Source organism: Galleria mellonella, unplaced genomic scaffold, assembly GCF_026898425.1.
Source record: "Galleria mellonella isolate WM207_F2 unplaced genomic scaffold, CSIRO_AGI_GalMel_v1 utg116, whole genome shotgun sequence".
NCBI classification, from domain to species: domain Eukaryota; kingdom Metazoa; phylum Arthropoda; class Insecta; order Lepidoptera; family Pyralidae; genus Galleria; species Galleria mellonella.
Genome location: NW_026441978.1, coordinates 259,934 through 275,614, shown reverse-complemented (window position 1 = coordinate 275,614; position 15,681 = coordinate 259,934). Strand labels below are relative to the sequence as shown.

Sequence of the window (15,681 nt, the reverse complement as noted above, 5' to 3'; positions counted from 1 at the left end):
GTTTCTCACTATTTCTTCGTTGTAGAGGTAGTGACTCTTGTTCAGCGCTCGTATCGTGGCGACGACGTTCTGCACCTTGCTTGCGAAGAGGCAGACGTCTCTTGCGTTGTCCGAGAGTCGTGGTAGCGCGCGGAGTTTGTTCAGTTCGGCTGTGACGAGTGCTCCAGGGCGGCCGAACCTCGCGGCTAACATCTTCATTACTTCTTCTGCGGTCGTAGACCCGACGAATAGGGAGCGTGCCGCGTCCTTTGCGGCCCCCTTCAAGCTTCTGCGCAGTCTTGCTAGGTTCTCTTGTTCTGTGAGTTGACTTGCGCTCTCTTCATAGGCCATCTTCCATGGTAACCACTCGCTCGACGATCCATTGAAGACTGGCAACTCGGTGACTCTTGACGCTGTGGAGGGCAGTATGTTGCGAGCGGCCATCTGCATGGCGATCGCAAACTCATTACAATCGATGCCCACCTTCAGCACCGGTTCTTCTTTCTTCATCGACTGCATCGCTGCTGCTATCGTAGGCATGGCGGCATGTGGGTCAACGTGGCGTGCGTGGTCCCGGTGAAGTGCGTCGCTGCTCGGCTGTGGCGGCGGCGCTCTCGAATCCTCTTCAACGGGTCTCGATGGGACGAACCCCTGACGCTTGCCGGTGACTTCTTCTATCTCTGGTACATGCGGCTCCATTGTGAGTGCCAGCGTGCTTCGACGAACCCAATCCGACGTTCGTTCTCTTCTGACGGTAGCGTCGTCGTCTTCTACTTCCTCGTCGTCCTCTGATTCGGCTTCCAGGGCGGCGACACGTGCAGCAGCCAATTCCACCTCCTTTCGAAGTAGCTCCTCCCGTGCCTTGGCCAGAGCCTTCTTCTTCTGCGAGGCCGTGGTGCGAACCGTGCGTGCCGTGCCGTGCTTCGGTTCCTTCTTCCTTGCTGTCTCCTCTGTCGTTCCTGTGGCTTCGGTAGTCTCCGTGGCTCCTGTGGTCGTCGTATCGCCGGACGTGTTCGCAGTCGATGTGGTGGCGGCGGTAGACGACGTGGCAGCGACAGAAGGCATTCTGACAGCCGCAGACGACGTGGTGGCAGCAACGGACGGCGTGGCAGCGACGGACAGCGTTCCGGCGGCCGTAGTCGACGTGGCGGCGGACGTTGTGGCTTCGGTGACGGCGACTTTTTGTTGCGACGACTTCATGTTTCTCGTAGTCGGCATTTCAGCGATCCGGCTTCAGAATGGTCTTCCTCCAGCGATCCGGCTTCTCGATGTACCAACGGTGTTCCTCCAGCAATCCGGCTTCTCGAAGGACCACGATGTGCGGTGTGGACTGCCGTTCGGTGAGCGTGGACTGTAGGGGCGTTGGTTCAGGCTGGAGTGAAACACAGGGATTACTATTCTGAAGCCTCCGGTACCGTCTGAAGAGAGTATTTTTCTTCTTGTCCTATTTCTTCTCGAGTGTAGTGCGTCGCTGCCCGGAAGCGAATGCCGCTCGACGGGAGGCGGCCTATCTTTATACCCGCCCGCTCGCATAACGTTTCCAACTCGCGATAGCGATCTGTGCGAGCGGGACGGGGCGAAAATGAACGAGACGCGTGTCTCTTCAGATCGGTACTCTATAGCGTCTATTTATTTATTTTATTTCAATTTACAATTTCTTAATTCTATTTATTGTTACAATTTCTATTCGTAGGTAATAACGACAACACGCAAAGGAATACTTTATTTAACTTACACTATCTTAAATCTATGTAAATCTATAACAGAATACAGAAACGATTAACTAGGGACTTAACAACTATAAATTACGATATATACAAATAATGTCGCGAACAATATAAATATATATATATATATAATATATATATATATATATATATATATATATATATATATATATATATATATATATATATATATATATATATATATATATATATATATATATATATATATATATATATATATATATATATAAGGTGTACATACATAACTTGTTCCTTTTTTTAGAGATCCTATTTATAAATACTAACACTAATTTTAAGGAATGGATTAATTAACATACTATATGTTAATATACTTACCGTCGGGAAGTATTTGTCAAGCATCTAATCCGTGTATGCATGAAATTATAAATTTTATTTATTTTAATTAAATTAATTTAATTTAATTTTAATTAAAAACAATCTCGATGTGTTCGAAGACATATCACGCAGTATCAGCCACGTTCTTTTTTTGTTATTTACATAATATTTTTTTGAGAACTTAGAAATAAATCTTCTAGTATATTCTTATAGGTATATTGTAGATACTGACTCACTTACTCATAAAATAAAATAGAAAATTAGAAAAACAGCCGTGTGGTACCAGCACTGAATGGGCCATCCCTTTCTTTCCCGTGGGTGTCGTTAGAGACGACTAAAAAAAGTTTTTCGTTAAGGGATGAATAGCAGCGTCCCTCTTAAAACATCACCAAAGTCTAAGGTTACCAATCCGAATGTAAAGCACGGCAACTACTGACAAAACCCCTCAACAGCCGACATAAAACCTATGTCCTGCAATGAACTGTTAACGACTGACTGACAGGATGATAGAAAAACTCTCCTTTACCTTAGTCAATGTACAAAAAAGAACTGTTTTATTAATTAGGTAGTGAAACCTGCTCTTTTTTTAGGTGAAAAAAAATTAAAACTTATATTTGCAACTTTTTTTAAGTCGATATTAAGGATGCAACATATACAGTTGACATTTGTAAAACTGTCGTGCTGGTAGTGTGTCTGTGTGTGTGTGTGTACATACCTGGCTATACTGTATATCTGTGTTGAGCTCGCCGATGCGGTGCTTGCGTTGCAGGTTGATACAGGGCGGCATCTCGCAACGGGCCAGGGTCGTCAGCAGCTTCAGCTTCACCTTCCGGAGGCCTGCACACCGAGCGCCGCACACAGGTCGTACAATATTACAATGGTCAAGAGGGAAAGTGGATGACGGAGTGAAGAAGTTACAAAGGTATGGCGATATTAGGAGTTTTCGAATATATTCAGAATTGACTATATAGGATTCAGCGTTAAATGGACGGGTTGGTCAATGAATGAAAATTGGATAGTAGCCTAATCTTCTTTATTGGTGAAGATAAAGTCACGACATTTGGTCCATCGTGAAATTAACTGCGACTGTTGAGCAGAAATTAATCACGATGGTTTAGAAACCACTGTGACGTGCATATCAGCAGATTGACCTGATTGTGAATTACATGAATCACACTAAGATCCTCAAGTCAGGATACCTTGTGTTATGAAAAACAGGGCAAAGGATATCTAGGAGTATCATACATAATACCCAAACTCGAGCCAGTTCAGAAAAGTTTATTTCCTAAATTTTAAGACCGAGAATTAAACCCGGAACCGCGGGTGGGTCGTGGACCGCTAGAGCCCAGTAGTGAACAGTAAAACTTGGGAAGACTTGGCACGCACCGGTGTTGAGCTGCTCAGCCTTGAAGCGCAGCGTGGCGGTGAGGTGCTGCACGGCCCGCAGGTCGGCCTGTACGCCGTCCAGCTGCTGCACCATCTTGTTGAGCGTCGTCACCGACACCGCGTGCGAGAACTCGCCCAGCTGCACCGACACCGCCATGCCCGCGCCTGCCACGCACCACCACCACCACCACACGCGTATAAAGTAAATTGGTAAATGGAAAAGTAATACATTTGACATTTCTATTTCTTAATGACAATTTCTGAGTGTTAACCTGTTTTATTTGAAGTTTTCATTAAAGTTCAGAACGTTGTCCTTCACAAATGACTGTTACAGCGTAAAGTTGTACATATTTTCATGCTCGTCAACCTTAAACTAGAATTATTGAAGAGCTATGTCTATGTAAACCTCATGAACATTTCATGACGATAGTTTTGATTGATTATTATCTCTTATAAAGTATAAGATTTGGCAAAGAGGCCAGAAGACAACCTCGATAATGTATTATGCACTGTCTGACGACTGATCATATCACTTGTACAAATAGTGAACCGCTGGAGGAGAAGGAGCACTGAATAAATTTATCTCTTATTCAACTATTAATTATATCGCAGAAGCGCGTGCTCGTATGCTGTGTTTCGATTTGATGAAAATATTAGGTAACTATGATACAAGATCATAAACTTTGTCAATGCGTGAATGACTGCATTCATGGGCTGCGGTGGTCTCTCGTCACGGACCAAGCTCGGGAAGCAGTGTCCGGCGGAGGAGGTGAGGAGGTGTGGAGGTGTGGAGGTGTGGAGGTGTGGAGCTATACGTACCGGTGAGCAGCGCGTCCATCTTGCGCTCGAGCTCGCCGTAGTTGACGACGAGCAGCCAGTGCGCGTGCGCGTGCGTGGCGTTGACGAACGCGTGCGCGTCGCGCAGCCCGGCGCGCAGCGCGCCCGCCGCGCGCGCCGCGCCCGCCTCCAGCTGCGCCTCCGTCGCGAACGCGCACACCACGCCGAACCTGCCGCACACGCGCCGCCACCACCGGCCTCGTGGCTCATTCACATTCACTCCACTCTCTTACAAGCGAACCTTCGCTTTTACAGGTTTAGTTCCTTTCTTTTAAATGCAAAACGAAACAACGATATATTTCAGTAGCTAAAATAGATTTCTTGGACACTAGCCTTTTACCCGCTGCTTCATACGCGTGAATTGGTGGTACTTATTAGATCATGATAGTACATACACCAGATTTTAAATTAGACCTTCAGGAATATGACTGTGAAAACTGCATCCAACTTGGTGCAGTGGTGTTTTTGTAATACCAGAACGAATATCATCTAATTATAATTTTATTATATTAGTAAGATTTAACGTGTCCGAAACTTTTTATGACACTACCACTATTACCACGCTGGCTAGGAGAGTTACGTTTAGCAGAGTATTGTTTCGATTCTCCCTTCACTCGCGCTAGTACAGTTTTATCTTTATCCATACAGCTTACGTATAAAACCATTGCTCCTTACACTGTGCTTTTGCTATGTTTATATCAAACCACTTACAGGAAGAGCGTCAGTAGAGCTATGAGGAGAATGGCGAGCAGACCCTTGAGACACGCGTCATACTTGCGGTCGAAGGGCCGCCGCCGTCGGCCCGACCGGCACCAGTAGCAGCAGCACCAAAATAGACTGGAATATTACATCGATAACAAATTAAATTTAACAATTCAACGTTTAGCATTTTTTGCTTTTGCTTTTTTATGCAACGTAGAATGTCAAACAAGCTGATGGCCCACCTTATTAGCACCTAAACATTAGCAGTGCCATGGACATAACAGTATATACTGTTTGGCCCATGATATCCCCCATGCATTGCCATTCCTGAGGACTCAGGTGTTATTCCTCTGTACCCTGTAAATTCACGCCATATCCCACCCTTCAAACTGAAACACAGCCATGCAAACACAACTGTTTTACGGTAGAAACGCGAATGGAACAGAGGTGCCCAAGCAAACGACTTTTGTACAAAATCTCCCTATAGTAAGTTTCCACTTACTTAGTATTTAGTGGTAACTAGTACATAGTACTTTCCACCACGTGGGCTATTAACTTGTTAATAATTCCAAGTAGTACGGTCGGTACGTACCCGGCGAGCGGCAGCGACACGGCGAAGAGTACGGCGACGACGATGACGGCGGTGGGCCCCGCGTAGTGCGCCAGCAGCGGCCGCCACTCCTTGCGCACCGACGGCAGCTCCAAGTGGCCGTCGGACACGTGCACCACGCCTGCCGACACGCGGACACACAGCGTCACTCACCGTGCCATAGGTACAAACAAACATTACACATGATGGGCGACAGCAGCGTTCATAACTAAATACGATATCGTCGCAATTATTTGTCAAATTTCTAAAATAATTGAACATTTTTCAATGTGTCTGATTAATTATTTAAAAAGTACTTTAATAGCGAACTAAAACCTTAAGCCACACTTCGGTGCGCAAAAGGTGAACACTCTTAAGGCAATTCAAAAATGTTAACTTGGATAATAAGTATAAAAATCACTTCTAATCATAACTATAGAATCTTTAAACATCCCACTTTTGGACACGGATCCATTCTCTTAGGAGTATACACAATAGTTTATTTTTATCATGCTAGCTATGCTAGACAGTTTGCTTGCTTAGTTTTGATTCAAGCTTTCCTTCGCTTGTAGTGTTGTATTATGCCTTGTTTTATTAGCCAGTCAGCGTCTACTGGGAATGATAAGGAGTAGTGACACATTGTGTTCTTACTCCATACACGGAATATACGAGTATATGTATAGAAAATTTTAGAAAATATGAAAACAATGCAAGATACCATTAAGAGACTCCCCACTAAACAGTCTTTAAAAAAAAAGGTTTATGCTCACTTTTTTGCTTTATCCAAGCAGTAAGTACTTTATATTATTCTCAATTTCGAGTATAATATAGTATATTTTATACATGTGTAAATATATTTGTTATTTATATACACTATTTTAGTATTACTATTCGAGTATTCTGACACTTCCCTATAGTTAACTGGGAGAGAATGCTTTTAGCATTGAGTCTAACATGTACACGTATATATGTACTTATGAATAAATAAATTAAAATAAAATTACACTTTACTCAGTAAGCATCCGTACGTATGATAAGCAAATATTACAATAATTGAGATACGTAATCATCACAATCGATAAAAAATCGAATCAAGTGCGAGATAAGTCGGTTGAGGACGTTCCTATCGAACCAAATATTTTCAAAGGGCACCTGATACCAATGAATATACTCAAATGCATACATTGACTGTCTACGAGCAATATAATGGAAATTAGACAATATAAGAAGAGACACAAATATATAGTATAAGAAATTATAAGTATTAGTATAAGAAATTAATTATTAAGGAACCCAAAAAGAGAAGGTGATACTTTTTTAGATTTCTATCAAAAACGGTGGAATGAAAGCCATGGTGCGACTTTATTGTTTATACATCTGATGGAAAATGACCACCGTCATCTTTACACGCAAACGTCAAGGGGAGAAACGGGGATGCTATTCCATTTCATAAAATACCGTATATATACTAATATAATATACATTTGCACGACATATAAACAGTAGTGGGACAGATTGTCTTCACGACATTAGAAAGTCGGTGAGGTGTATCAAGGTAATTAAATATAATTCCAGTTAGGCTGCACCTGCCGTCTGCCGGTCGCCGTCGCCTTTACAGCGGATGGCAAGTGACTGTTGACCAGTGGATTCTAGTTTTAATTAGACTTAGCATATATAGTGTATGATACATCCTCTACGGTGGTGATAACGCCAAAAATCAAGAGTAAAAGACATTTCTTACATAAACTTATATCATATTCAAATATATAATACATTTTGAATGCAAATTTTTACGTTTAAAGTCAATAATTAATGGTAATAAATCGTTACAGTAATAATATAAACGCATACATTTTTTTTTTTCAATATATCCAAAGCTAACCTAGCTAGTATGATTAATTCATAGGCTAAAGAGTCATAGATTAAAAAAAAATATAATATTAAGTTTACTCCGCGCAGACTATGAACATTTTATTAGCAGACAAAATTTTCTTTATAATAATAAATCACATACATATTTACAGGTACGCCTTATACACTGTACATATACATGGCGATTTTTGAAGCTCCCGTTTTATGAGCGGACAAAAGTTCATGCTCACTTTTTTTTTAACAAAAGTATACGGTTTCTTTCTTCGGACCTAGGTCTAGCCTAACAAATTTTTTTTTATACCACTGAGGTGGTAAACAGGCTTACGGCCCACCTGATGGTAAGCAGTTACCGTAGCCTACGAACGCCTGCAATATCTTGCAATATCCCTCATCTGCGTAGGCCCTTATGAGATTGCAACACTGAAAGAGACGAAAGCAAAAGACCTTCAAGCCTTGATTCTTTGCAAACATCTCTTGCTTGCTACATACGCTTTCATTAAATTATCTATTTCTAAACTGGGTTGCAGTTATCGCCTTCAATTGCATCTCATGAGCAGCCGCCGCTCGACTCAGCAGCGAGTAACGATAGCAGCTGTATATTACACATAGCTATTTCCAACCCTATTCACGTACTATTTGGAGTTCACAATCAATTGTAGTGGACGACAAGCATGTGATACGGTGGCCTGTTTTAACCAATTGTCCCCACAAACTGACTCTATGTTCACATTTAGCCCGATCCAATTTATTTCGTATTATGCACATAGATTATGGGTTAGTTTAATATAATTCTTAGCTACTCGTAATTTTCAATTCGATTTCAGTAATATTTTACGCGGGTTTAGCGTGAAATGAAGTGACGACTCTTTGTTTAATGTTTATTTATTTATTTAAGGTTTATGAATGAAATGTTTATGAATTAAAATTAAAATTTTATTTCATAATAATATTTATTTCATATATATATATATATATATATATATATAATTTTTTAAAGTCGTGAGATTGTAAATTTCTACATTACCTGCCATATCTTGTCAAGGCTAAAGTTATGATATGAACACTGTTATGTAATAGTACCTGTATATAAATATCTTCGCGTATTTTTTCGTAAAGCCCCAAAAAATAACTAAAATAATTGTAAAATACTTTTTCTAAATATTATTATTTATGGCCGTCATACGTATAATATAAATTGGCATTGAAATGATTTATTGATACATAAATTTTAACGTCAAACTGGCGACAAGCACGTACAGCTAATGAATACTCGAAAAATATTAAAGACTCTTTTCAATGTTTAAGTTATAAATAGTTACTTTTAGAAGTTAAATAACCTACCTACCGATTAACTTAATAATCCATAATAAAGAATTGAGAAATCAGATAAGCACGCAATAATATAGATAGTATGATAACGTCACTTTCCAATCTCGGCGAATGTCGAGCTGCGAACTGCGGCAACGAGTTAACAATTTCGACAAATCTTACAACTGGCTCGTTGGTCTAGGGGTATGATTCTCGCTTAGGGTGCGAGAGGTCCCGGGTTCAAATCCCGGCCGAGCCCAATAAGTTTTTGTTTATTTATTTATTTTATTGTAAATTAATTAATACTTTATATTATACTTTTTTATTCATATAAGCTTAGATTACGAGGTCATACGATTTAATATTTTTATAAATATTCTCAATCTCATATTTTTTATTCGTGTGTATGTTACGCGATTGTTCCGTGTTAACCACGTCGTACTAAATTTGCCATAATTGAAGTCAGATTCTTTTTAGATCATATTATTATTTACAAACTCTTTTGTTCAGGTTACGATCACGTTGTTTACTCGATATATTTCCGCGACTTTCTGATAAAGATTTTATTTTGTACATTTTAACAAGTTCGTAAGATAATATTACTGCGTACACAACACCTTAGTCAATAGACTATTGAATCCAGAATGCTTTATATATGCAAATACTCACTGTAGGCAAATTTTTTTTAAAGGGCATTGCAAAAAATTCAATGTCACTGTCCGCGAAACAAAAGCGCGCAAACACACACACATAGACATGTACAAAGTAAGCATGGGCGGGAGCAACCAGAGACGGCAGCTAATCTGTGCAGCGACCGCGACCACGGCCGCACGCGGCGACTAACGGGGCACCTGGAGCGTGGTTCCTGCACACCATGAGCTCATCTTGGAGCCGAGGTTGCTATTTAGCTAACGTAATATGCGAGTAATTGGCATTTTACGTTTATGCACAGACAACATTACACTATAATAATAGTTTAATAGAGAATCAAAAGCTCGACAGTTTAAAATAAAAAAAAAATGTACTCAGAACTATAATCCGTAGGGGAGAAAGGGATTGTTAGTAATGGAGACTGAGAATCCCATTGCTAGCAATATACCCAACCAGGTCGACCTCCTCGCGGTTCCCCCTGGAAACTATCATGGTTAATTCCTGATGAATTCATCATGATGGGCTAACTGGCCTGTTTTCATTCTCACCTATCACCCTTCACTGGTGCTCCGCCAGCGTATCCCGTTAGCGCAGGCGGGGTTACCATACCATTTTCACCCATCAAAAAAAAATACTGTAATCCGTAGTAGTGAACTCACAGGCATTTGTTGACTGTTACAATGGTAATGGAGAACGTAATACTCGATACGTTCTCCATCCGGCGAGGCACCAGTGAGAGATAATATGCGAGGATGAGAACAAGTCAGTTAGTCCATCGTGACAAATTAATCTAAGAAGCATTCCATGGAAAACTACGTGAAATTCGACTTGGTAAGATATATTGCTAATGAAAGAGCTATTAGAGTTAATCCATTTTAGTTAGTTAACAATCACTTTCCCGCAGAACAACAACGCGAGAACATAACAATAATATCAACCTAACCGTCATTCAGATTAATTTGAAAGAGCATTCATGCAGCAGCGACCCTCTCATAACATCACCAATTCTAACTGCAGTTGCCAACCCGCCTGTCAAACGTGGCAACTATTAACGGCTAATATAATGATGATTATGAATTCATTTTTTCTAACCAGACCAGTCATTATAGTTATTTATTCTGAAGAAAATTCTCACTTCTAATACGTTTTTCAAAAAGGATCTTGTTCGATATAGTAAAAGAATCAAAAATAATATTTATTATTTTTTTTATACCACTGAGGTGGCAAACAAGCATACGGCCCACCTGATGGTAAGTGGTTACCGTAGCCTATGAACACCTGCAATACCAGAGGTATTACGCGCGCGTTGCCGACCCTGAAGAAACCACTTTACCCCGCTTTTGAAGAACCCCATGCTGTAGTCTCTTGAGGAAACCTCGGTAGGGAGCTCATTACACAACCTGAGTGTTCGTGGGAGGAAATATCTCTGAAACCGCGCAGTACGCGACCATTGAGGCTGTAGGACATGAGGATGAACTATTTATTATTATTTTTATTAACCGACACCTAAACATTTTCTGTGACGTTATGACAAAAAAGTGAAATTAACATCAGAATCAAATAGTGCATAATCTGTCATTATACCAAGGACACAGTATATAGCTCGCTGTGTGAGAGATTATGCATAACCGCAATGATACAACGAAACTGTAATTACGTGCCGCAGTAATTCACATGGGACGGCAGCGAAGTGAAACACAGAACTAGACTAGTTGAAGGATTAAGTATTTTTATACCTTAGTGGTATAAAAATACGGTAGAACTGAGTCTTCACTTTCTGAAGCCGCTTAAGAGCGTTGCGTTCATACTATGTAGTTCAAAGTGAAGCAAGGCAATAATTCCGATTGAATTATTTGTCAATTTTCAATAACAATTTTATATATTCTTTATTGCACTTAAACAATATATGCGACGATTAGTTTAACAACTTGTTAGCAAGGGAGGACTTGTGTCTGAAAGAGATCTCTTCCAGCCAACCCTGTGTAGTTAGAGAGAAAATAATTTAATTTGGGTAATCCAGTGCAGAAAAGGTACCAGTGAAAATAATGTAAATACATCAAACACTATTGTGAATAAATAAATAAATAAATACGTAAATAAGTAAATAGATAAATATATATACATATGTATAAGTGCATAGAATTATCATGTACAATTGATTATAAGATGTGATTTCAGTCTTCTCTTGAAGGAAGTATTGAATTTTTAGTATGTCTGATTGATAATTTCAAAAGTACTCAATAGGGAACAAAAACGTTAATAATAGTAATAATTTACGTATTTTCCTTTTTTGTATGCATTCTTTTTTTGTATTTATTTTTGCATATATATATATATATATATATATATATATATATATATATATATATATATATATATATATATATATATATATATATATGTTGTTATCTGTGTGCTGTAAGTAATGCAAATAAATTATGTATCATAGATCATACAACAAGTAGCTCATAAATCTGCCACTAACAATTCATGTATTCACTAACAGCTTCTTATTGACGACCTCTGTGATGCAGCATTTTTTGAATGCGTGATAATGATATGGTAACCCCGTTTGCACTATCGGTATACACTGGCGGGACACCAGTGAGGGATGATAAGTGAAAATGAAACAGGTCAGTTAGCCCATCATGACAAATTCAACAATGATTCACAATGGTTTCCAAGGGGAACCGCAAGGAGGAAGACCTAATAGGGTATATTGCTAGTAATAGGGTTGGTTATCCCCATTACTAACAATCCCTTTCCCCCCAACCTCTGTGATGCAGCATTGAGTATTTTGTTATACGTGACAAGGTCCCAGAAATAACTTCTTAATCTGGATGTTCTGGGTTAAGCCAAGGTATTAGCTTGATGATCAGGCCACTGAAGTGATTGTATGGCACTTATTAAAAATATATATATTACATGATTCACATGTTAATTCATCATCATCAAAGCACTTTTTAAATGTGCATAAATAAATGACAATGACCTCCACAGTATAAATAACTGTGATGGGGACCCTTACGTTTGGACCTCGTTACCTGCTTCCAATGTATGGGAAGGTATGGGTGGGGTGTGGTCACTTAAGCCAGTCTCTATTAAACAAAAAACAATTCTTTTTGAAAATTGATAGATTATTCCGATGTTGCCACACTCGAGTAAATTTCTGTATAGAAGCTTTTAGCAAACGTAACATTTCTTGCTCACGTTTGGAAAGTGGAGAAAACTAAATCAAGCACGGCGACGGTCGCAGTGCAAAGTGATGAGTACATCGGCAATGAAACTATTTGTAAGCGAAATCGTCGCGGTTTACTAACATTCGGTTATAACCGGCAACAACTGTTATCTACTCGCAGTTCATTCATTATTTACAAATTTCAAAATTACAGAAAAGACATGTTCTTGTGTAACATTGGCTTCAAATATAGGATTGGTTCAAGGATTGATGGATGAAAATTATATGGAACACCGTCTACGCTAACTAAACAAGTCACACAGTGCATATTTTGATATCCATGGTGCTTGTAATGTCTGAGTGCGATGGACTGTTACCACTTTCCATTATGTGGACCATCATTTTGTTTGACATTCTAAATCGTATAAAAACATACCCATTTTGGAATTACGGAAAAAACAATGAATCCGATGGAACCTTGGCCGTGCGTACTTCACGCTCTAGTGGGCATGCGCCTGCGCAGCGATGTTACGTATGCAGTGTACATGCGTGTTACATTTGCGTTACGAAACAAAGCGCAACCAGCTCACCCAAACTAACTGTACGTTACGTTACGGCGCGGTAGCAATAAAAATCTGCGATCGAACGAACTTGCACTTGACATTTCAAGTTGACACGTTGTCTCGAAATATCGAGACGTTGTCACTGCAGGAAGTGTTACATGACATAGTTGATTGACACCGAATAACGAGGATGACTACATTACTTGAAATTTTACACAGAAATTCCCGATAGGACGTGTGACATATGACGTAAGTATCAACTAAAATGTTGCGAAAAATTCCCGAAGGAAGGGAATGAAATTTCTGTGAAAAAAAAAAGCTAATAGAAATTCTTTCTACAGGTACGTTTATAATTTTCATATTATACTGCAGTCTGATTAATCCGTGAGGTTCGGATTTGTATGAATTTTCTCAAAAATTACTGTGTAGTCCCAGCATAGAAAGAGCCACCCCTTTCGTTCCCGTAGGTGTCGTAAGAGGCGACTAAATAACTTAATGGTTAAGAGGGCTGAGCAGCAGCATCCCTCTTAAAATAAAAAAACCTAACTACTGTTGCCAATCAACTTGCCAAGCGTGGCAACTACTGGCAAAACCCCCCAATAGAGGGAGGCCAATATTGAGCAACGGACAGTTAACGGCTGGTAAGATATATTCTCCCAATAAAACGATGCCCTCATTTACTTGCCTCTCACGAATATTATGCAAGTCACCCAAATTGCTATCGTGAAACAAAGTCGTACAATGTAAAATTTGCCGACAATACTTAATTATGTAAAACTTGGTTTCCAAACTCAATTAAGTATATACAGATACTGGCCGGCGGGCTATCGTGCGACCTAATACGGCCGGTTACCAAAGTGTGCGTGAGTTCTTATTATCGCTTCGGTCTAATTTTTTTATTAATTAATTTATTCCACATTTAATAACGCAATTTAATCATATTCCGTTAAATAATAACAGTTATGAATTTTATCTCGCTAGAAATAAAGTTTGTTACTACATTTAGATTTGATCAGTTGATTGTATAATTTTACAATGTACAACTTTAATAATACACCTAAATTTATGTTTACGAAATAATATTAGATACGTGAGAATTTGGCAATTTCGTGACAAATAGTGTGCTATAATAAACAAGCGGAACGCTCCCTCTATTCCAAATGAGCCAACCAAGTACGTGATTATATTTTTATCCACGCGTAAAATAATTAATTATAATATAAAGTCATATGGGTTTTTCGTGGAGGCACGCAGTCATACAAAAAATACTATACTTACTACTACATAATACTTTTAGTTGTATAAATTCAGAATGGCAAACAAACTAGAAACCGACGCAATGAACAATGGTGTCGCATCGGTTGTGGACAGGATCAGTACCAGTACCAGTATGGTACTGATCCTGTCCACGGCGCCTCTACATATACATTATAGAAGCGCCGTCTACAATTATTTAATTATCTTTATTGCACCGCTTACAAAAATAAGTATTACAGTACTACTCATCGCCACGCCTACGGCTAACACGTTTTGCCTCTTATGGCCATGATAGTAATTCCTTTTTACCTTTCAAAAAAGAAAAATAACAGAAATTGAAGAGACTGTAACCCAGCAACAAATGAAAATTATGTAAAAATATATAAAAATAAATTTAGATAATTTACAAACGTTACATATCATATACAATATATAAAAGTGGACTTCATGCCTGATGGCATATTCTCTATCAGTCAACCGTCTCTATCTTTCTCTCTCTCCCTCAAGTTTAACATAATTAAACACGAGAGAGACAGAGAGACTAATAAAATCAATTTATGAATAAACCGAATATATTTATCGAGCAAGAATGAATGGAAATGTTGGTTGGGGCCATCCTAAAAAGACGTATATCGACCAAATAGGCGACGTGCTGAAGAAGGGCCAAATTAAAAGTGCCCGTAACCGACGAGCGTGTATGAAATGATTGATGAATGTGGAGGAAGCGAAAAAGCTTTGTTTGAATCGAAGTATTTGACGTTCCATTGTTTCCGCCTACCCTAATGGGAGTCAGTAGGGGAGAAAGGGATTGTCAGTGATGGAGACTAGGAATCCCATTGCTAGCAATATCCCCAACCAGGCTGACCTCCTCGCGGTTCCCCCTGGAAACTATCATGGTTAATTCCTGATGAATTCATCATGATGGGCTGACTGGCCTGTTGAGAATGAATCTCATCTATCACCCTTTACTGGTGCTCCGCCAGCGTGTCCCGTTAGCACAGGCGGGGTTACCATTCCATTTTCACCTTTAAAAAAATTAAAATGGGAGTCAGTATGTACAAATATTTTAATAGGTAACAACATTAACGCATAAACTTAAAGATGAATGAACATACGTACAAATAGTAACTATACTCTACTTACAATAATTATATACAATACATATGTATATAAAAAGGGCATACATATTAATATAATGAACATATAAATCATGTCTAAATATGTAAATCATCATGTAAATATTCTTACATACTTTCTCATAGAATGTCTAAGAAT

General features: G+C 39.2%; 1 protein-coding gene, 1 long non-coding RNA gene and 1 other non-coding gene across 5 annotated transcripts in view; 2 read left to right on the top strand and 1 right to left on the bottom strand.

The window, feature by feature from the left end:
- LOC113515712 (prominin-like protein) overlaps nt 1-15,681 on the bottom strand; it is a 94,373-nt gene that overhangs the window by 35,758 nt on the left and 42,934 nt on the right. For 2 of the 3 annotated variants that reach the window (XM_052894518.1, XM_052894529.1), the window contains exons 2-7: nt 5,581-5,719; nt 4,998-5,123; nt 4,269-4,456; nt 3,450-3,614; nt 2,779-2,900; nt 2,064-2,087 (exon numbers count right to left, since the gene is read on the bottom strand). In XM_052894518.1, the coding sequence (XP_052750478.1) occupies nt 2,064-2,087; nt 2,779-2,900; nt 3,450-3,614; nt 4,269-4,456; nt 4,998-5,123; nt 5,581-5,719 (764 nt within the window). The remainder of the gene's footprint in view (nt 1-2,063; nt 2,088-2,778; nt 2,901-3,449; nt 3,615-4,268; nt 4,457-4,997; nt 5,124-5,580; nt 5,720-15,681) is intronic. The other variant, XM_052894520.1, reaches the window with a different exon arrangement.
- Nucleotides 4,411-7,289, top strand: LOC128200597 (uncharacterized). Its single transcript, XR_008252800.1, has 3 exons — nt 4,411-4,541; nt 5,565-5,761; nt 7,153-7,289. It is a non-coding gene; the product is annotated as an uncharacterized LOC128200597 (long non-coding RNA).
- Nucleotides 8,945-9,016, top strand: Trnap-agg (transfer RNA proline (anticodon AGG)). Its single transcript has one exon. It is a non-coding gene; the product is annotated as a tRNA-Pro (tRNA).